General features: G+C 42.0%; 1 protein-coding gene across 1 annotated transcript in view; it reads right to left on the minus strand.

The window, feature by feature from the left end:
* Positions 1-1,162: 1,162 nt before the first annotated feature.
* BAIAP2L1 (BAR/IMD domain containing adaptor protein 2 like 1) overlaps positions 1,163-23,629 on the minus strand; it is a 132,769-nt gene continuing 110,302 nt past the window's right edge. Inside the window, exons 4-14 of the mRNA XM_088451969.1 lie at positions 20,735-20,796; positions 20,098-20,169; positions 18,318-18,455; positions 17,465-17,617; positions 14,708-14,875; positions 13,453-13,600; positions 11,175-11,379; positions 10,199-10,270; positions 9,567-9,750; positions 4,950-4,990; positions 1,163-2,732 (exon numbers count right to left, since the gene is read on the minus strand). Of these exons, the coding sequence (XP_088308095.1) occupies positions 2,657-2,732; positions 4,950-4,990; positions 9,567-9,750; positions 10,199-10,270; positions 11,175-11,379; positions 13,453-13,600; positions 14,708-14,875; positions 17,465-17,617; positions 18,318-18,455; positions 20,098-20,169; positions 20,735-20,796 (1,319 nt within the window). The 3' untranslated portion in view covers positions 1,163-2,656. The remainder of the gene's footprint in view (positions 2,733-4,949; positions 4,991-9,566; positions 9,751-10,198; positions 10,271-11,174; positions 11,380-13,452; positions 13,601-14,707; positions 14,876-17,464; positions 17,618-18,317; positions 18,456-20,097; positions 20,170-20,734; positions 20,797-23,629) is intronic.

A 23,629-nucleotide genomic window follows, 5' to 3' on the forward strand; every position in this document is an offset into this window, starting at 1 on the left:
GGCATTTTCCTATTTTGTCAAATGCTGTGTCAAATAGTGTTTGCAAATTTTCTTCCACCACCGAGGAATACCCTGCTGGAAAGTCCTCAACTAGTAAGGGGGATTACATCTCCCAGCAACTTGCTTTGCCCATCCTGGTGAGGGATTTTTATTGAAGTATCTGTCCATATCACATCCACTATAACATAGTGAAAAAATAAGGAAAATAAACCAAAAAATATGTATTTTACATTCTGACTCTAACGGTTATGTGGTGGGTGGCAATAAAACTTGGTGATGTTATGTAAACGCAATCAATATGCTGCCTGGACTGTAGAACTTGTACACACTAAAAGAAATAATTAGATGGCGGCAAAAGCCTATGTGAGTATAGGAATAACAACTATGCTAGTGAGCACCAAAATAAGTGAATAGCAGAATCCACTGCCAGAGAAAGGACAAATAACAATCCTATACCAAGAGGAAAGGTACTGTACATCATACCTAGAATTAAACCTAAGCATGGTGCAGCAGTGGTTTACAACCACTAGATGGCAGCAGAATGATAACAATACAAGCAGTAATGTGTTGCAATTATACTTCTGAAAAATAGTGTAGAAACTTAGGTAATCTTATGTAGGATTTTTAAAACACAAACATTTAGCCTTTACCTGTGAATAATTAAAAAAAGGTCAGCTTTATAAAAGACGTCCTAGCCATGTGAAACTCTGGGGTATGTTCAGGATTTAACAGACCATACTGATCCTGCATGTTTCGTTGAGAATAGGCTTCATCAGGGATATGGCTCTTTTGGAGTTTTTATAGAGCTTGAATGAACACAAACCTAAAGTCTCCTATATCCTGATAATGGAAAAGGGTTTTCCCAAAATGGATGCGTGTAACGTAGTGTAATACTCTAATATAAATTTCTAAATCTGATTAGTATTCACTACAATTTTGCTAACCTAAATCCTTCATAAACGTAAAATTAAAGTCCCCTATATTTATAGGAATTCCTCTATAAAATTGCGGTTTCAATAGGGCTGATGAAAGAGTAGAAGGCTAGCAGTGTAAAGGCATGTGGACTGTTTAATTGTATGTACTCGTATTAACTGGTTATGTTCCACCATGTATTTGTTAGAATACATTTGAAAATGTTAACACACACACTTTTGTACGAGAATATTTATTTTTATCATAAAGATCTTACAATATGGTGTTTTTCAATTTCATCCAAAGAAATATATATATTCTTTTTCTGAAGCGACACAGTTTTAGGCAAATACATATATATATTTTATATAAAGGCATTTCACTTTTAAGTAACATAACAATCAAAATAACTTAACCAAACTGCTCTCATTCTCTGACACTTGGAAGCATTAAACACTGAGAGACAATGATATAAAGCATAAATAAATGTTTAAAAACAACATTTTTGCTTGCTTGTAAGAATATTGTATTTTTTTTTTTTTTTTTAATTAAATTTTTTTTTTTTTAAATGAGACCAGTAGATGACCAGGTGAGAAATCACACTTACCAGGTAGTGAGAGATGTATCCATATATATTGTATATATTATTTGTGGTCTTTTTATTTTTCTGTTAAGGACAAATTATTCTGAATGTGTGAGTGTGTATAATCCTTATCCCCATAGTATAAACAATGGCTGAATTACTCCAGATAAGAGACAAATCAAACATTGGCCATTGGTAGCTTCACATCCGTGGACTCAAGACAACTGTAGAACAGATCAAACATTGGCCATTGGTAGCTTTATATAAGTGGACTCCAGACACCTGTAGAACAAATCAAACATTGGCCATTGGTAGCTTCACATCCATGGACTCCAGAAAACTGTAGGACAAATCAAAGATTGGCCATTGGTAGTTTCACACTGATAGACTTCAGACAACTGTTGGACAAATGAAAAATTGGTGGCTCCAGGTCAGTAAAAAAAACAGTAATGAGTCTAATATCATGAAACATCACTGTTTGACAGCTCTATATTCCAAGAAAATTGGTTGCATCTTCTTCATCCTAATCCCTTGTGTTCCTTGGGTCCAAGCCATTAAACAATCTCCCCTGAATATATCTCCTTGCACAACCATGGTCCTCAGCGTAGAGCAGAAAGCACTAAAATGGTAATGGGCCAGGTCTTGTTACAGTGCCACCCTATAAGACAAGAAACTTCATCCTCTGCTATATTGGTCAGCCCCAAACAGCATCCGTTTTGGTAAGGCAGTCTTTTTAGTGATATTTTTTCAGCCCCCAGACCAATTATCACTGATATCCAAGAACAACATTTTATGACCTCAATGTAATTAGGATTTACATATAAAAAAAACCACAAAAATCAAGTATTTAAGGAGTCGACGATGAATAATATATTTCTCAATATAGGTTGGTGAAAAATGAAACTTTCCTTTACACGAGCTTAATTCTAATCACAGCATATTCCTGCTCAGAACGGGAATGTCACAGGAAATATCAGTTATAAATTAAGGCGTGTGTTGTAGATTTCTTAAAATGTATATAGCACGTCGTCATTCCTTTTTCTTGACGGTAGAGCCTAAATCATTCCAAAATCACAAAAATGTGAGGGGAAAAAAATTACTTTAAATAACTCAAGATACATAAAATAATTAAAAAGTAATATTTAAATTAACAGGCTTTGCTCATCGAATGACTGGGGCGGAACGGTCATTTGTTACAGTTGGTCGGAGCTTGACTGTAATAAATGGATTTTCTCCACTGCAACAGAAATACAGAAATATTTTATTTTACAAAGCGCGTGGTGACAGTGGCAAGCACAGCAACCAGACTCACTATCAGCACAACTAATAAAATCTACCACATAAAAAGAAGTCTTGCCATATAAGTGTTTGCATACAAGTTTCAGTTTCGTATTTAGGGGCATATGTATCAAAGCTTGATGTGAGATAAAATTGTGAGATATAGATCACCAACCAATCAGCTCCTAACTATAATTTCTTAAACACAGCCTGCAAAATGAAAGTTAGAAGCTGATTGGTTGGTGATATATCTCACAATTTTAACTCACATCAAAATGTTTTTGTTAATTTTTCACACTTTAAAAATATAACATTTACAAGTATATACTCTAATGGAATAGAAATATGCATAGCTTATAATATTATTGTAAACTATCGGAACATCTACGCATTGTACATATTTTACGAAGAAATATTAACAATACAAAAATTATGGGGGCGACACTGCTAAATGTGAAATTCGGTCTTGAAGGAAAGAAAACCTGAAGTCATAAGGTGGCAAAACATTACGTATCCCAGGGGTATTGTACAGTCTGCTATAATGGTAATGGCATTGCCATGTAAGTATTAACCCTCGGGCGCAGGTCGGCTAGATTATCGGTTACTTCATATTAGGACCAATAGTGGTGAAAGGGAATGGTCTGACAAAGGTTTATGTGTGTGTTTGTGTGTATGTATATATATATATTTTTTTTCACACACATACATATATATTCCAAAAATATTTATTTATTCATAAAATGTAGATATTATGAACAGGTAACATCTTATAGGCTTATGTAAATTTCCGTTTTCAATGTATTACGCATTTCACGGATCGCTGCCCACTTCTTCGGATATGGAGACGTGCTGATAATGACAGTGGTAGAGCTGGTTGTGTTTCAGAATTAGGCCAGGAGTTTTCTATTTGTTGCAGTGAAACAACCAGTGTCCTCTCTGCTGGCAGCATTTGGTATAATATTATGGCATTGCTAGAAAGCTATGCGGACTATAAAACGACCTAATACCTGCCTGCCCCAAACATTAGAAGGGCCTCTCCTTAACAAACTGAGGGTGTAATGCCCAGCACAGTAACAAGAACTCCCCATCATAGGATTCCACAGGCTCTCGCAGGTCGGCTTCCCCTTGTCTGAATATATGCAGCTTTTGTGAAAGGCGATGTTTTAGCAATAAATGGTTCACTTTGCACTATTTTATAGCTTGTTATAAATACAAAAGGTCACATCTCAAAATCACTCTCTCGGGGGGCAATTGTAATAGGGTACGATTCGGCAAAATTGGTGATTTTTCGCGAGTTTGCTGCGGGATTTAAAGTGGCAAAACCAATCGGCAAAATTGGCACATGAGCCCTGTTCGAACCAATCCTTTTGTACGAAACTCCACCAACTTTCACATTTCAATTGGGACTGTCCCATCTGTTTGCAACAGGCCTGGATTATTGCTGGCGGAAGGTGGTATTTCCCAGCAGACCTTTCTGTCTCTAGCAAGGAAAGGCTATTACAGACGGAAGTGGGCTTAATCCACTGAGCCAGTCTTTTTCTAACAGAGGATGGTTAGTTATTTGCATCGCTAATTTTGTGTTATGTATGAGCAAAAGACTAAAAAGTGCCGTTTGTGGGTGGTAACGTGGGGGTGGTCAGCCGAACGAGGGTGTGCCAGTGCATTTGAACACCGTTGCAGGGGCGTGCATAAATTATCCACTGCGATTTCCCTGCGCAGCCTGAGGCCTGATAGCGTGCGATGAAGTTAGCAATTTCTGAGTAAGGTCAGACCTTGTGCAAGTGTGCGTGAGGCTGCGATGCTACTCGATTGCACCGATGGTTTCGCAGTCTTGCTAAACATTACGGATGTGTGTACGGTAAAGTGGGCGTCCCTATGTTGTGCTGAGATTGCACTGCGATCGCAATGAATTAGCGTGCGTAATCGCTATTGCATTCGCAGTTGCGTTCTGTAGTGAATCAGACCCTTAGCATACAGTTATTCAGGGCTACTAAGTGCATTATGTCATGGTGATTTTGGTTCATTCTCTGAGCAGATTAAACAAGTGCAATAGTTGGTATTAAACAGTTTTACATATCTATGCTCTCTCTTTTCTTCTTCTCTAGTTGCACATAGTTCTGATTAGTCCACAATGAGTGTTTAATGGATAATTTAAGAAATAAAATTAATGACATACCTTAAAAATGGATGTTTCGCAACCCCATTTGGTGTTGGTTTCTGTAAAAAAAATAAAAATTTATAAAACCCCAGCCAAGAAAGGTTTTTCTGCTTTTGATTAACAATCTGTAATTTTATGACCTATTTGGACACTTGTATAACAGAAATTACTGTAGTTCACACTAATATAGTTTATTAATGATCTATAATGCAAGGTAACTTGTGGTAAAGCAACAGTATTTCTATGTGCAATAAAGCAGTGTGGCCACCAGGTGTCAGTAATGTGCCACATAAATGTGTGATCAACAGATTTTGTGCCTGTTTTACAAGACCAGAACTTCATAGCACAAGTATTCATTGCCTACCAATAATAATGCCTGCGTAAGATCAATTTGTCTCTGCTTATTTTATTTTTTTTCAAATGAGAGTAAGCAGTTCTTTCAGTAATGGTGTGACACAAATCTATAGTATTTACATAAAATGCTAATTATGTAAAAATGAACAAACACTGAAACATTACCTATAAAACGTAGTCTTCGACATAGCTAAAAACGTGTTATGCAATTTTCCATGACAGCTTGGAGACTAAGGTGTTGATTCAGAGTCAGATTTTGCGATTCTTAGCACAGCGCATGCTGCGTAGTGGCGTGCAGGCATGTACGGGCGAATCTGAGTCACATGCAACTCAGTCAGAACGCCACTTGTGAATGCATGGGAGTAACTGAGGGGCACTAGGGTGTTTGATGGCTTAGTTTAGTGATAGCGTGTGTAGGCGGAATTGCAGGCAATGGAGAGATCAGCCTACTTTCACCAAGGATAGAAAGGTGCCTGTGCAAGCTGATAATGACAAGCGTATGGACAGGAGCTGTGTGGTTACATAGATATATGCAATTTGGCATATTGGAGGGGTGCAGTATATTCTGTTAACATGGTCTTACTGTTGACATGACCACATAGTCACTGATGAAACGTCGACATGATTAGAATGTTGAGAATACATTCTTGGTGGTCTAGCGGTAAATTACCTTGTTCAGTGGTTCCAGTTGTTCAGGTCCAGAAGTCAGCAGACGGTGACTTCCAGCTGCTCCTGCTGTGAGTAGTGCTAGTCCCTAAAACTCCCCCAGTACCTAACAATAACCTTCCCCCCTGTAGCATAACCCTAACCTTCCCCTCTGTGCCTAACCCTGACCCTCCCCTCTTGCAGCCTAACCCTCCCCCTCTTGTGCCTAACCCTGACCCTTCCCTCCTGTAGCATAACCCTAACCTTCCCCCTTGTGCCTAACTTTGACCCTCCACTCCTGCAGCCTAACCCTAACCTTCCCCTCTGTGCCTAACCCTGACCCTCCCCTCCTGTAAGGATAATCCTGACCCCTTCCTCCTGCAACCTAACCCTTCCCTCCAGTAGCCTAACCCTCCCCTTTGTGCCTAACCCTGACCTCCTCTACAGCAGCCTAACCCTCCCCTTCCATAGCCTAACCCTAATGCTGGATACACACTAGCAGATATATTGGCCGATCAATTGATCTGCCAATATATCGTGTGTGTGCGTTGGCCAATGTGTATCAGCATTATGTCTGTGAATTACGTCGTTCACAGACCTATATCTGCACATCGTGCTGTGTGTACGGGCGGTCATCTGACCGCCTGTACACTTGCTGCAGAGACGCCGTGATGGTTGGTCAGTGTGTATGAACAAACATCACTTGCAGATATATCTGCAAATCAGTCGATCTGCAGATATATCTTTTAGGTGTGTAGCCTGTGAAGAATGGCGACATTCACATGTCAACACGTGAACATGTCGACATAATAATTGTCAACATAATGACTGCATCCCAAACTGGAGTTTAATTCCAGCTGACTTGCATGAAACTCTGAATCAGCCCCTAAGGAGGAAGTTCTTGTATGCAATCCAACATTTACAGTTACAAACGCTGTGTTCCTTTTATATGCATATACATACTTTTATATAATTCGCTTATAGAATTGAACCCACTGCAGTATAGCAGCTCCCATTCGTGTGAAAGAACACATCGAAAAATTGTGTTCTCAATGCAAAATGGTTATATAGTGAACAGACTTGCATCATGATCAACAGAGGCATGTCTTATCTATGGAGCCTGTGAGTCAAAGTACACTGGGGAGTAACAGGCCATGACTTCTGTGCTGCAATAACCTGTACTGCACATTTAAGCTTATGATCCTTGGAAAACAAACACGTGGCAGTGTCATAAAGGGATACAATGGGGCGGATTTAGAGTTGGATGCCATTCTTTGTATGTGCACATGTGTTCTGTGCTGCTGCTGCAAGATGGGTGGTGCACGTTTTGCCCCTTCCTTGAGTAGGCACACAATTTACATAGAGACACAAATGAAAACACAACAGAAAGGGCGTAACTAACAATCTGAGCCTTAAAGATTCTCATGGGCTTATATTTTTGTTCACGGTACAATACTATTTCTATTGTACTAGATTAACTCCTTCATTGCTGTGGGATTCGCTCACCCGTGTGCTGAGCCTACCTTATGTTGCTTTTTTGTGCTCGTCACATTTAAAAGGTCACTATCAGTAATTTCTTTTATGCAGAACCACACAAACTACTACTTTTTTTTTTACAGAATGAATTTTCAGAAAAAATATCCTTATATTGTTTATAAGATATAGATACAATCTACTCCAATTTTTATTTTTTGAATTGCAACAAACTGAAATTAAAACACATTTTATGTTATTATTTTTTATATATATATATATATAACACCATAAAAAATAAAATACTTTGCAGTTCTTGCTAATGGCATTAATCCATTTTCGCCAAATAACAAGAAGCCACATTCTACACATTGGTTTTCATAATAAAATCTGCAATTGCTAATGTATTATTATTTTTTAAATGTATAGATTTCTGCGTCCAAAGGTGGGTAGACATTAGACAATATGTCAACTGATCTGACGAATTGGGCCGACATATCTCTCTATGACCCCATGCAGCGGGATACGGGTGGTGTCGACATATTGGGCGGTCGGGCACCGGATCGTGTAATGTGTACCGGCCGGCCTATATGTCGGCCTGTCGCATCACTGTGTACACACATCGTTTAGTGTGTACCCAGCTTTAAACTAAACGTATACAATGTGTAAGAATAATACGGTAGCCCAGCAAGGCATACCATTTTTAAAATGAGAAAACCTACTGCATTAAACAAGAAGAATTCAGTCTTTATTTGACACAAGATGGGGGGAGATCTGGGCATTAGACCCATCCAAATCTGTGAACATTTGCCTTTTACTGTGTCACAGCAAATACAAAATATATACATAGAATATACAGGAAATGTGGTGTGCCTAATAACAACTTTACATGAACTAAGTTCAGCTCTGATAAGCTCCGGAAACTTTTATACTGGTTACACAAGGGCCGATCGTGCACCACAGGATTACTGTCCAATTTAGAGACAAATGTGGGTGTCTAAACTGAACAACTCCTAAGGCACAATGATGGCTGAGCTGCCAGATCACTGCCATCTGGAGAAGAGAGCTCACACAGGTGTATATCAGACATGTCTGATGATGAGCGGATTATGAATGCCTATCACGGATTCTCGGGGCAAACACGCACCACAATATTGAGCCAGCCGGGCCATATCACATAATAAGAAAAACAAGCATTTTAGATTTAGTGGCTTTTTAAGTGAATGAACAATTCACCACAAAGTATTATTAGTAAAGGCTGTTTGTGGTAATAAATGTAAAGACAAAACACAATCGCACAATTTCTCGCTTTCTTCAGGTGGCTGTTAGTGGTTGTTTTATGGTTTTAATTGCTGTCATTTCTGATATATCTCACAGGGCTTCCACTGAATTATTATTGGTGCATTTAATCAAAGCTGCTGGGACAAAAGTAGCCGCTTGGTATGTGTGTGCACAATTGTTTTTACTATTCCCAACAAACAATACTAAAAGGTATTCTACGCTGAGTGCAATGACAGCCTGAAGTGCGCAGAAAGGTTACAGTGTAATGTCGGTGATAAATGATCAAAAAGTAAATCTTTGTAGTGTGTGAAGTGACACAGAACACCACTAGGGGGCAGTATCTGTTACTAAGGAATCTGAAGTCCACGGCGGGGTTTTGCACAAAGCTTAAATAGTTAATCCAGCACTACCCAATGAGGATAACCTTCGGTACCTTGTGACAGATGAATGATTAGCTGTGAATAGCTTTGGATCTTTACGTTAAAATCTGTGCAATGGGTGTGCTATTTGCTGCCATAAATACTCCAACATCTGATGAGACTTTAACCCAGGTACTTGCGGTGAGAATTCTGTTGCAGGTGGTTAGGTGAAATTAACATGGTTCAAGTGGCAAATACGGAGCTAATGTTTTGCTTTTATTGGACTCAAAATGTGATTACAGAACTCAATGTACAGTTGCAGTAGATGACTCAGAAATCGCTATGTAAAAATAGGCAGTCACCTGAACAAAATATTTATAGCGCAGAGTCTTTTCAAGAACTTTAGCAATTTCTAGGTATGTGACAAAAAGATCAAATGCACAGTATTCTGGTAAGATTACCGGTCCTCAAAGCATACAACAGGAAAAGGATCGGATGATAGCATGAAGCTCAATTTACTTACCGGAGATCCGTTGTTCGCCACAGGTTCTTTGGCAATATATGGGGTGTATGGAGCTTGCTCCTGGTCAGAGGAACTGCTAAAGGAAGATGTTTCTAAGTAGTCCGGCTCAGGAAGAACCATGTTATGTCTGTCAATTAAGTTGGCTGTGCTGAGACTTCTTACTGAAACGGGGCTGGGAGTCGTACTGAAAAAAAAATAAAAATACAGTAGAGAGCAGATGTAAGCGAGATTAATGCACATTACAGTGCAGTTTGGCACATTCCAATAGCAGTGTCTGAATCACTGCATAAAGGGCCAAGCTGCGCCAAAGATACACAGTCATCATCTCGCCGCTGCGACAACAGTCAGCTTTCCCATTCAAACAGCCACAAATGTTTGGCAAAAAGCCATATCCTGCAGGTTAGCATGTTCTAGGTGTGGTCACGGAACAGACACGCTGCCTATATGTTATTAAATGTCACATTAGTTCCCACATTTGCTGTCTTGCAGCGTGCTTGTGGTTGTGTAAAACAAGGCAGTGTATACACCGATAAAGCCTAGACTGCTTATGTTTGGTCATTAAACTGGGAGTGCTCTGCACCAAACAATAAACAATGCAGCTGAAAGTACACGTAATGTGCCTCAAGCCTCACCTTGGCACCTGCACCAGGTCTTTTCCATTCACTTCCAGGGGTCTGGTGTATGATGAGGGGAACCAGCCTTTTCTGTATAGTGGTAGAGAATGAAAATTAAAGTGATTATTAAACAAAATGGCCAGACTGTGCGTTTTATTCGCATAAATAAACTAGAAGCATAAATAACACTAATATATTTGATGTGCGACATCTGTACATCTGTGTGTGCATGAGTCTGAATCTGTATACAAAGTGCTACGATGCAGCCACCACGGCTTTTTCTCACGCCAAGTTCCCGTGCGCTACATCTACGACTTCGTACATGCTTAAAACTAATCCCTGTGCGGTTAAAGTCGCAGCCCAGTCTCTCTCGTACACTTTGAGTGGTGTTGTGCTGCGTCTGCGATGCAAAATGTAAAGAGAAAGTCAGTAAGCCACACCACCCAGCGCCAGGCGTCTCGTGGCAAATAGACGCTCGGTGTATGAGGACACATCTGTAGTTCTATGAAACAGTTTACAAATGGAATAAGATTATTAAAATAAAATGGTGACATATTTGGGTGTGTTACTTTCTCCGCCGTCATTTTCTACATACAAATGATTTATGAACCAGCTCTGGATATTGGGTCTCTATCCCTTGGGAATAATTTCCAGATACGCGTCAGCAAAGAAACTAATCTCTAATCGTCAAAGTCTTCACAGTACCTGTATTTTGCAATAGGCAATCAGTATAGAAAAAAAATAGTGCCAATAGTGGCCTTGTAACATTACACAGATTTTATTAGATGATTTTAATAAGCTTGGCTTATAGAAATAGACCAGCACTGAAATGATGCATATGGCCCTATCAGTGGCATTAGTTCAGTACACATGCATCTATCTTCATCTAACACCTTTAGGTCACACAGACTGTAAATCAATGTAACTTATGCTTATGTGTTCTTATTCTGGCCCCTCGTACTGCAGTGTCTGTAACTTTGTAGAAAACACTTACAATCCTGATGCGTCGTGCTCCCCGTACAGCCAGCCATCTTTCTCTTCTGGCAGAAGAAGAGTGATAATGTCGCCCTGTGTGAAGCTGAGTAAAGTTCTGCCGTTTCCGGTGTGAGGGAAGATTGTTTTGACTTTTGCCTTTTTCATTAGATTCAATCCTGTTGCAACAGACATGGACCGTGGCAGGCTGCCCTCGTCTGTGGCCTCTGCGGATGAGAAACAATGGAACTGGTGACATGCCTGGCTATTTAGTAGAGTCTGCAGGGTGCTATGATGACTGCACAGCTTCCGGTGTCTGTAAGCAGACCGGTGTGTGGTCTGAGGCTATCAGCAGCTCTTTATAAACTACCCACAGATGCACAGACCCATTTTAACATACACACATTAGTTAGTTGGTTCCCACCTATCTCCACTTCACCCAACCCCTATATCGCAAGGGCTGACCACCAGTAGCTACGTTATGTATTATCTTTGACTGATATTGCAGCTACGGTGGGCCAGAAAGCATTACTACACTGCGGCCTATATAGTCCACATTTGAACCAGGGCTCTGATTAGGCTTTAGGTTTATAACAAGAATCTGTTGTTTGCTGAAACATCTGACTCCAGAGAAGAAGAAAACCCTTCAAGCAGACGTGGTGAAATGAAAAAGTTGTGAGAGAACATCATTATTGTATTTGCTTGGAACAGGTTTCCCTGGAGTGATAGGTGTGAGGTGATCTCATTACACATCGGAAGAAGACATTAGTTTGATTTTCCAGTTTCTCCTCTTGCTCGCTATGCAAGTTCTTTCATGTTATCCTTCCAGGACATCAATCAGGAGCAGGTCGGCAAATGCTAATAAAACCGCCAACTCTAAATGGATGCCATTCCTTTTCCATTCTTCATAAATTTTACGTTCTCCGAAACGGACATTGACAGCGTGCAACATATTCAGGAACTTGAAAACCAAAGTGCTATATCTACAGTTATTGATCTGTAGAGCTCTGTCTCTTGATAGTTTGCCACATAAAACTATGCACAAGCTACAATAGGATGTGAAGTAAAGGATAATGTTTTCCGTTAGTGTAAAGCTGGTCACCGTATATAGAATTGGTTATCCAATGTTGGTCATTTTTGTGGCCTGGTTGTAAACAATCCAGAGGCTAAGCTATTCATCCCCACAGCACGTGTGTGATGTCGCCGGCTTAGGTGGTTGGCGGAGACCTTGCAGATGAAATCAGATCGGGGGGTTTATTTCGCTGGGTTGTAAAACCTGACACTTCTGTTTGTATCTATCCCAGATATTTAAAAGGGCGGTGCTTTTACTAGCAAGACAGGGATACTAAAAGCATTGCCCTTTTAAATATCAGGCATAAACATGAACAGAAGTGTCAGGTTTTACAACCCAACACTTTGTAAATAAACCCCCTGGTCCATGCAGTGAGGCTCTCTACGTGTGGGGCCAAATTCCAGATCCAATGTGATCTGATTGATTAGATCCATAAATAATTCTTAAGTATTCAAATCAAGCCTGCCTTGAGTTATCTGGCAGGAAAAGCCCCACTGAAAGTCAATGTACAAATTAGCAACCAGACAGCCAGATCGCGGAGCCAGGAAAATAGCATTTAATAACATCCATAACATGTATTACTAAGATATAGACACTAGCAGTAATTTGTACGTGCATTGGCTACTTAGCTCCTGGCATTTGAGAGTTACAGGCTATGGTTGCTGCAAACTGACATAACATGTCTGGGGAATACTGCTTTTATTATTAGGTAATATGGCGAGAGTATTATTTTACTAAATGTCCGTTTGTTGGAGACGTCACTTCAGAACCTGATAAATTGACCCCTGTACCTAAAGGCACTGATGTGGCAGCACACACCAGAGTCCTAATGCCACCAATTACACTTATCCCATTACAGCGCAAGTATCACCTGTTTAGTGAACAAGGTATTTTTTATACAATGCCGGCAAAAACCAATGTCGACCAGTTGCTGGCAATGGCTTCCTTCTCATTTTATTACTACAAATGAAACATTTATTTTTTAGATTGCAGTTCCTCGCTCAGCCTTTATATATCATGGATCTGTCAGTCTTTGCTGTTTGAGAGCGGGCTGCTATGGTAATGCAGGTTTAGGCAAGCCAGAGACCTGGTACTGCAAACTCTCTAATGCCTTGCCAGACCTAGCTCCACAACAGCAGACGACCTGCAAACTGCCGACTGTATACACTGTACCAGAATATGTGACTTAACTAGTCCTCCCATATCAGCATCTGTAGTTCTCACTCACCTTGCGATGATTTTAGTCTGTCATATGACACTATTGTAGCAGCTGATGGGTTATTGAACATGTCGACCAGGGGACTTGTCTGTGCACGGCTTGGGGGTGCTGGTGGCATCCTCAGCGTGTTCCTAGAGATTTTGTCATCTGCGGCCATCTGCAACACATTGCCAGTATTAAAGAAAAAACAAAACAGAGGTAGCCTGAACGCAATATCCAGAGAGGTTCAAGCAAAGATCATCAAGCTCCTTACTGCAGTATTATTGTCTTACTGTAGTATTGCATTAATGCATGCCATTCCCCCCCATTACATCTGTCACACATCCTTCTTGAAAAGTATGTATATAAATATGTACTCAGGCTGAAATCGGGACAATTCCATCCATTATTTCCCCAAGGTGGAATCAGTTAGTGCGGAAACAAAAATAGCTTTGGGTTCACCAAATGAACAGTCCTAATTATGGCTGAAAGCTTAATGTAATGTAAAATGGCCAATATTTAGCTCTAAGCCGGCTTTGACTCTGATGTTTTCACCACAAAAGGCGGCCCTTAACAAAATGCATTAAATACAGAGCTTTTTTACACTACTACGCAATGAATACAACAGGACAGAGAGATGTATACATTAAAATGAGGCATGACTCAATGCAGTACAAGGAATTTGGCTCCTGTGGGTAAGGCTTGGACTAATTAAAGCAGGTAATTTTCTTGTGGTGGCTACAACCTAGTCTGGGAGGCATCTCCATAGCACATTCCATTTATCGGGTATCAATACTGACATAACCCATTCCAATTTCTCACAAATAATATTTATTTCACAAAAGAAGGTTATGCTGTATCTACATGGACACAGTAACTGAAAACACAAAACAAAGTGGAGCCAAGTAAGCAAAGGTCTGGCCTGTAATGAATTATGGGGGAGATGTATCAAATCTTGGAGAACGATAAAGTTGAGAGAGAAAGTACCAACCAATCAGCTCCTGTCATTTTTCAAACACAATCTACACAATGACAGTTAGGAGCTGAATGGTTTGCACTTTATCTCTCTACAAGATTTGATACATCTCCCCCTATCATCTTTAAGACCTGCACCTCTCTCACCTCAGCAACACACATCTATATATTTATTATCGCCAATGTCACCAGTATGTGTTAGAAATGCATATAACATTTAGCATCTATCAGGAAGCAGGACAGGACACATCTATTCTGGGGAGAAGTCACCAGCCAATGATGTACAGTGCGTGTTACGGTGGTTCTGTACCAGAGCTTTCTTGTCCATAAGTGGAGATGGTTCGGGGGTTCCAGATATCGGCGTTGTTCCGGGAGTCTTCATATCTTGGATTATACTATTTACGTTTTCCGGAACTTGGGAGACGTCACTGCATGTTTCCTGCCACTTGGGGATTTTAACGGTCAGTAAATCCGCAGCCTGACAGGAAAACAAAACAGCGTTGCATAAACAAGTGAGGATGTCATTTCATAAATGATCATTTCAGGATGGCCATAGGAGGGCATGATGTGCATGCCCAGCTGCAGCTATTCCTCATGGCTCCACCTCCATCAGCCGCCCAGCGCCCCTCACGTGCAGCAGGGACGGTCCAGGAGCTGGAAAACAAGCAGGGGTGGCCACGACTGCCTCCCTGGACCTTAAGAGAGTGAGTCTAAGAGCCCCATTTATTAATGAAGCTAAACACCAGCGGCATTTTTCATTTAGTATCGCAGTGATACAAACGAAAATGTCACTGGTGTTTATCTATACTTATCCCTCCGGAAAAGTCCAGCGATGTCTTCCTCGTGGGCAAGGTCTTCCGCTGAGCTGCTGGCAGCCTAACGCTGCCAGCAACGACCTTCTGTGTAATGCACATGTGCAACGGTCCGTCTGCGCATGTGCATGCCACTTAACCCGACGGGGATCTGGCAGTGTAATGGGGACAGCATGACTGTCACCATCTAAAGATGGCGATAGCGATGCTGTGACATACGGCTGTAATCTTAGATTACCGCTATTTTTTGAATACAGAAAGGATGATATAAGCCATTTAGCGAGCGCTAATGGGTTTATGCATCGTTGATAAATGGGGCCCTAAGTCAGCTGAGCTCTCAGTTGGTAGAGGGGCGCTGCTGGATGACAGAGGTGCTGACTGTGCTAGGAAAGGGGTGCATAGAGGCCATCCTGGCCGGGGGTGCTGACTGTGCTGGGTGACTGAGGGGTGCTGTGCTGAATGAGGGGAGCTGACTGTGCTGGATAAGGGGTGCATAATGTGGTCAAGGGTGCTGTGCTGAGAAAGGGGTGCTGTTTTGGATGAGGGGTGCTGTGCTAAAGCAGCCCATACACGGTGCGATATAGCAGCCGATCCGACGGATTGGATCGATATTGCTGCTGTATCGCACCGTGTATGGGCATGATATCGGCCAGTGTGCGCTCCCGTGGGGTCGTATATCGCACCCCCAGATCTTACTGCAGGTTCAGTTGGTCTGGGGATGCGATGTGCGATCCCATGCAGCGATATATGGGTGGGGAAGGGGGGAGAAGTCATATTGGGTGGTCAGCCCCCGGATCGCTTCGTGTGTGGGGACTGCCTGATACGTCTGATGTCGGATCCCGTCACGTCGCACGGTGCATATTGCACAATGTATATGCCATGTAAGAGGGGAGAGGGGTGCTGTTCTGTGAGGCTGGCAGTGAAGGTGGCAGTATGTGGTGATGTGAGGTGGGTAGTAACTGGATCAGTGCAAGTTCTGTGTTGTACGTACATGTAGTTACATATCTGTCGAGAGAGAGAGATACGATAGATAACTTAAAATGGAGGCAAACGAATCACAATTATATGTCCTCTGCCAGACTCCTAAATTAAGAAAGAAGAGGAAGAAAGAAAAGGGAGGAACACCTAAGAGGTAAGTGAAAATTCGGTATAATGTTTGAAGAGGTGGTGGAGTGTGTCTGAAGAGTGCAGTCTTGTGGGATTATCTGCTAGGGGGCACCAGCCAAAGTCTTGCCTAGGGCACCACATTGGTTAGGGCTGGCCCTGATCATCATGATGAAAATGCCTTCTAGGTACAGATGTGGTCACACAGACTTTGCAACTTGCTGTAGCTGCGCCAGACCACTTTTTCCTAAAATATGCATTTTAGTAGCGACAAAGGTACAATGCAAGGGTACACTACTGGGGCTGGCATTAAATGTTTTTCTGTATGCGACTAAGGGGGAGAGTTATCAAATCTTGGCGAGAGATAAAGTATCAAATCAATCAGCTTCTGACATTTTACAGACTGTGCTAGAAAAATGACAGTTAGAAGCTGATTGGTTGCTAAGGGCTTTATCTCTCTCCAAGTATTGAGAAATCTCTCCCTAAACTGCAAATCTGGGTGCAGACCGCAAAAGACAAGTTCGACATCCAGTGGACGCGCCATGCCTCCTTATTATGCTTAATCTGCGACTTTATAACAATTCCTATGCAGCAAAAGTGTTCTCTCTAGAGTCCCTGGTAAACATCTTTATGTGCGGCTATGACGCAACTCAAGGACATATCGCTACCCGTGGTGGGGCGTCAAAGTAGCTCCATATGGTGTAAAGACACTAGGTGAATGAGGACACATATGTATTCAAACATATTTCTCAATACCCATAAAATATGTATTTCACTCTACAAATTGTGCTCGGTTTGCAAAACACATTATTTGTAAACTTCAGAAAATGTACAGCAATGAAGGGTGTTGGGATATGGGAAGTAATGGTCATTTCTTAAGCTGGGCACACACTATACGATGTATCGTACCGATATATATCGTACACATCGTATAGTGGCGATCATTCATTGCATCATCCCATCTTCTGTGCTGCACAGCAAATTGGGCGCTGCGCTGAACGACGTGGCACTGTAAGATGCAGAGTGTAACAACACATTGCGCCGTCGTACACCACATCGCGCCGTCGCTGGGTCGCACCATCGTATGGCGCGAACCCAGCTTAAAGTAATAAAGTTCTTTTGCCACAAACAAACATTATTAGCCATCTTACCTGTATGTGGTAGTAATGAAGATAATTAGCAAAATTACAATGTTTGTCCACTAGGAAGCAGAAACGCCTCTTCTCCTCCAGCAATGCTTCCCTGCAGCCCTCAGCTATAAATTTCTGGACGTCACTCTGACGGGAAGTAATGGTATTCAAGTACTAAGAGTAGAGAAGATAAAGATTTATAGCTCAACGGCACATCATTCAGAAGTCTAGCTAAGATCTATGCTCCCATACATACAGGGAAGATCAACTAACTGCGAGATGCGGACGCAATACGCGACTGTGCACATTGTGGGTAAGACCTTGCTCTACCAAGTTTACTTCTGGATAACCAGAGTTCTATAGTGTGCACAGTTCTGACGGAACCTTGTTGCTAACTGAATCTCCCTCACTAGTATTCTACATATAACCTACACAATCAGCTTTACCGAGATCAATGACAAGACTGTGGAAGAAAAGGTGATTGAAGAGGTCATATTGATCAGCAAAGTTTTGGTTATACGTGAATGAGTTAACATGTTTATGTCGGTACATGCCCAATGCTGGCCATCTGATAATCACTGATCAGATCTTATTTGCCCTACAGGCAACTACAGCATAGACCTTAATTTAGTAGACTGCAGCTCTCAAGTCCCGACCAGTCGGCCCTTGTACTATACAGAACGTTACAGCAAGGACATGGGGCATGAGTAATCTGCTTCCTCGTACAGGTGAAATATAGCCTCCCTCACTTTCTGTTCTATACAATAGGTGTGTAAGAAAATTAGTTCCTGTATGGAGACTAAATTGTATTTGTGAGGGTTTTCATCATGAGGAATGCCCAGAAAGGGAACATCATCCGTATTAGGTCACAAACCTCTGTTTCCTTCATATCATATTTATTAGCATTTTTCGTCCCTTGGCTCTTTCTCCTGAGTTTCTTCAGTTCTGCCTCCGATTTCTCCAGCGAGTCCATTTTATGTCTATGTTCCGTCTGGTATCGTTTTAGCGTTGCCTGACAATAACAAAATAATAAGCTTGGGTCAGCTGTACAGTTAAAGTGCAGATCCATACCACAAATGTCTGTTTTGGCCCCAGGCATTTTAAAGAGCTTATGTCAACAAGTCCTCTGATGTCATGTAATGGTTTTACTACTTCTGTCATCTGATTCAGTATTGTTTGTGCTAGTTGCTGGACTGACAACAACAGAATTATAGAACAGCCGTCAAGCAGGTACTACAGAGTGTTCTAGTTACTTTCAAAATCAATTAAATTTAAAGAGTCACCAGGGCCTCTGATGGCATTTTATAAAGTGCTCTGTGCAGCATGTAGTTAAAAAAAAACACCCTGACAAGAATCCAGTTTGTTCACCAGAGGGCAGCAAATTCAGTTTGTATAATCTATATTCTCCAGGATTAGCATCACCCTGACCGCACAGCAGAGGAAGGAGGCACACAAGTGACCATAGTGAGGCAGGATCAGCATCACCCTGACAACACAGCAGAGGAAGGAGGCACACAAGTGACCATAGTGAGGCAGGATCAGCATCACCCTGACAACACAGCAGAGGAAGGAGGCACACAAGTGACCATAGTGAGGCAGGATCAGCATCACCCTGACAACACAGCAGAGGAAGGAGGCACACAAGTGACCATAGTGAGGCAGGATCAGCATCACCCTGACAACACAGCAGAGGAAGGAGGCACACAAGTGACCATAGTGAGGCAGGATCAGCATCACCCTGACAACACAGCAGAGGAAGGAGGCACACAAGTGACCATAGTGAGGCAGGATCAGCATCACCCTGACCGCACAGCAGAGAAAGCAGGCACACAAGTGACCATAGTGAAGTCTGATCTGCTTGACTTGGAAGGATGAGTTGGACTATTAGACTAGAGAGAGACAGATTTCCTTTAATATATTTCTCCATAGACAGAGCACCTGATTGATGGGAGACCTGCAAATGCTGCAATTCTGCTACTCACAATATGCAACTTCAAGAATCAATATTGGGAGACAGAAAATAACAACTGTCACCAACTCTTAGGTGTATATTAGTAAGTGCAGGTTTTTAGAAGTGGAGATGTTGCCCATAGCAACCAGTCAGATTCTAGCTATTATCTTCTAGAAGGTGCTAAATAAGTAGAATCTGTTTGGCTGCTATGAGCAACATCTCCACTTGTAAAAACCTGCACTTTAGTAAATATACCCCTTATTATACTATTCAGCTGTACTGTATATGGGCAGGAGCGGCCCAGAGCTGAATCACTGCCAGTCACTGAGGTAGGTCCAGCGTAACCGACGTATAAAATCCCCCAACTGTCAGTGAACATTACGGCACAGACACTAAAAACTGCAAAAATATATTGAGAATCCTTTAACCATTGGAAATGACCTACAAATGAGACCCCCTGCTCCGCAACAACCAGCCGACTCTGCCATAGAGCTAGAACTTCAAGCATTGCTTTTAAATAAAACTGGACACAACACAAAGCTTACTGTAACACAAAGCACTAACATGTACAGCATGGTCGTATAATTCAGCAGCCGGAGAGAAGCTGTTGGAAGCAAACATAATAATGCAGAGAGTTCTATACATATTGAAGGGAATGGAGAGCAAAGAGTCCATGTACTGTTCAGGATAATAGATGACTTACATTCATATATTTTACATCTTGTTCTGTCTTCTTTTCTAACTCTGCAACGATTTCTCTGTGGAACTTCCGGAACTGTAAGAATAGGAAATATCGGCATTATTGCTTCAAAGACTGCATTGCATCTACGACAAAAACATTTACAGTTGTAATAGCAAAGAGCAGGTGAAACAAAACCGGGGAAATGTACTAAGCCTTGAAAAGTGATAAAGTGGAGTGTGGTAAAGTACCAAACAATCAGCTCCTGACATTTTTCAAACAGTCTGTAAAGTGACAGGAGCTGATTGGTTTGTACTTTATCACTCTCCTAGGCTTAGTACATCTACCCCAATGTACTGTACAGCATGAAGTCAGACATTACCTTGGATTTAGATGAGGGCAACATTATAAATAATAAATAAAATATTCAGGGTGTCAAAATGCCACCGTTTTTGGACCCAAGAAGAGGTGTACTGCATACTGTATATGACAATCTGGGGACCCCAAATGTTGCACACCTCTGGTCTAGTGACCGTGTGACTGGTTACTACAGCAATAGCATTAGGGTATGCACCATGCTATTATGTAAGCCTGCTTAGGGAGAGGAACTGACATGCTGTAGAACAGAAAGTTCATAATATAACAACACCAAGTTACGTACATTTTCTTCGAGGCTGTCATTTAACTTTTTGTGTACACTAGAGATTTCCAGAAGGACCAGACCTGTTAAAACAAACAAAAAAATAAAAAATTATATATAATACACACACAAACTGTATCATTCACAAATAAAATAAATCAATAAATAAATATATTTTGTTTTTATCTGGAAACTACAGTAACATATTTATATACATTGTTCCTATAATTCAGGTTACATTTCTATGATGCAAGTAACTAAACCAGCATTTGCATGCCTGCAGTTAGGCTATGCAAGATACAAGTAACCATGCTGCATTAAATGTATATTCCATACTTCTCTGGATTTACATGGGTCATATGATACCCTTATAATGTATACACCGATCAGCCATAACAATAAAACCACCAGCCTCATATTGTGCAGGTTCCCTTCGTGCCGCCACAACAGCTCTGAGACATGGGCTCCACAAGATCTCTGAAGGTGTCCTGTGGGATCTGGCTCCAAGACGTTAGCATCAGATCCTATAAGTTGCGAGGTGGGGCCTTCAAGTCTGCACCTAGAACTCTGTCATGTTACTTAAACGGGGATGCAGTCAGGAAGCCGACAGTCGAAATGCCGACCGCCGGCTTCCTGACTGTCTAATCCCGTCAGGGGTCCAATGATAGGCATCGAAACCCGACGCCTATCATTATCCCTACGCCGGGAGCCCAGCATACCGGACAAAGGTAAGCTGGGCGGCGGGTGTGGACAGCTGCAGGGGAGGGGGGGGGGGGGGGACTTAGTGTTAGGCACCCCCCAGAAGGGTTAGGCTAGGGGAAGGGAGGGTTAGGCACCCACAGGGGGAGGTTAGGCACCCCCCCCCGGAAGACTTAGGTTTAGGCTGCGGGGACCAGGGGTTAGGTACTTAGGGGGGGGATAGGGTTAGGCACTAGGGGGGGAGGTTAGGGTGGGGGACAGGGTTAGTTTTACTTACCTAAATCCCCTTTTGGAATCCTCACAGCTGCCAGTCTTTCGGCGTCGGGATTCCCTCAAACCATCCCTGAACAATGTTTGCAGTGTGGAGGGCGCATTATCTTGCTGAAAGAGGCCACTGCCATCAGGGAATGCATTTACCATGATGGGGTGTGCTTGGTCTGCAATAATGTTTAGGTAGGTGATAGGTGTCAAAGTAACATCCACATGAATGGCAGGACCAGAGATGTTTCCCAGTAGAACATTGCCCAAAGCATCACACTCCCTCTGCAGGCTTGTTTTCTCCCCATCCTGGTGTAATTTTTTCCCCAGGAAAACTAAGCACACACCCAGCCGTCCACATGATGTAAAAGAAAATGTGATTCATCAGACCAGGCCACCTTCTTCCATTGCTCCATGGTTCAGTTATGATGCGCACGTGCCCATTGTAAGAGCTTTCTGCAGTGGACAATGGATCAGCATGGGAAATCTGACCAGTCTGCGGCTATGCAGCAAACTATGATGTACTGTGTGCTCTGTCACCTATCATAGCCAGCATTAACTCTCTTCAGTAATTTGTGCTAGAGCTGTGGGATTGGACCAGATGGTCTAGCCTTCGTCCCCACACGCATCATTGAGGCTTGGGCACCCATTACCTTGTCGCTGGTTTACCAGTTGACCTTCCTTGGACCACTTCATAGGTACTAATCACTGCATACCGGGAACACCCCACAAGACCTGACGTTTTGAAGATGCTCTGACCCAGCCGTCTAGCCATCACAATTGGCTCTTGTCAAAGTCACTCAGATCCTTTACACTTGCCCATTTTTCCTGCTTCCAACACATCAACTTTAAGAACTGAGGGCCTGATTTAGCGAGGAACGCAACTGCGAATGCAATAACGATTATGCATGCAGTTCATCTGCGATAGTATGATAATCCATTGAGATCACTATGCCACCGCTGCACTACACAGAGATGCCCACTTTTCCTTACACACATCCGTAATGTTTAGCAAGACTGCGAAACCATCTGTACAATCGAGTACCATCGTAGCCTCACGCACACTTTCACAAGCCCTGACCTTACTCAGAAATTGCTAACTTCATTGCACACTATGAGGCCTCAAACTGCGTACGGCATCGTAGTGGCTAATTAATGCACGCCCCTGCAACAGCATCCAAATGCACTGGGACATCTGCATTTCGCAGACTACTCCATCACCTCCCCCACACGGCACTTCCTGTCAATCACTCTGTGATGGGTCTGCGTGCGCAGTGGAGCGTCTGCGCACTGCGACGCATGCGCAGTAATTGGCCGTTTGCGTGCATATTCGCAGTTGCGATCCTTGCTGAATCACGCCGAGTGTTCACTTTCTGCCTAAAATATCCCATCCCTTGACAGCTGCCATTGTAACAAGATAATCAACTTTATTCACTTCACCAGTCAGTTATTGTAATGGTATAGCTGATCGGTGTATATAGTAAATTGAAATGCGTGTCTAATAACAGATTCTACAATAGTTCTACGTATATAAATTTGGACTATAGGGCATTGCACTAAAACACAAATGATACTTCCATTTCTGAGATACAATACTGGGGGGGTCTATTTACTAAGCAGTGTTAGGAGACAGAGTGAAAAGTGATAAGGTGCCAGCCAATCAGCTCCCAACTGTCATTTTTCAAACACAGGCTGTGAGATGACAGTTGGGAGCTGATTGGCTGGTACCTTATCACTTTTCACTCGGTCTCCTAACACTGCTTAGTAAATAGACCCCTGGGTCTTGCAGCCTGAACTTAGCCACTATCGGCACTGTTTCATGCTAGCAACAGGTCTCATGATAATAGAAGAGAGGTTAGTAGTCTGTGGCTATCCAGTTGCTGATCAATTATAGTATAAAATAAAAAAGTCTTATTAAATGTCATGGCATCATTATTCTCAAATAATAATTACAGGATT

This window comes from Taudactylus pleione, unplaced genomic scaffold (assembly GCF_031769625.1).
Source record: "Taudactylus pleione unplaced genomic scaffold, aTauple2 ptg000032l, whole genome shotgun sequence".
NCBI classification, from domain to species: Eukaryota; Metazoa; Chordata; class Amphibia; order Anura; family Myobatrachidae; genus Taudactylus; species Taudactylus pleione.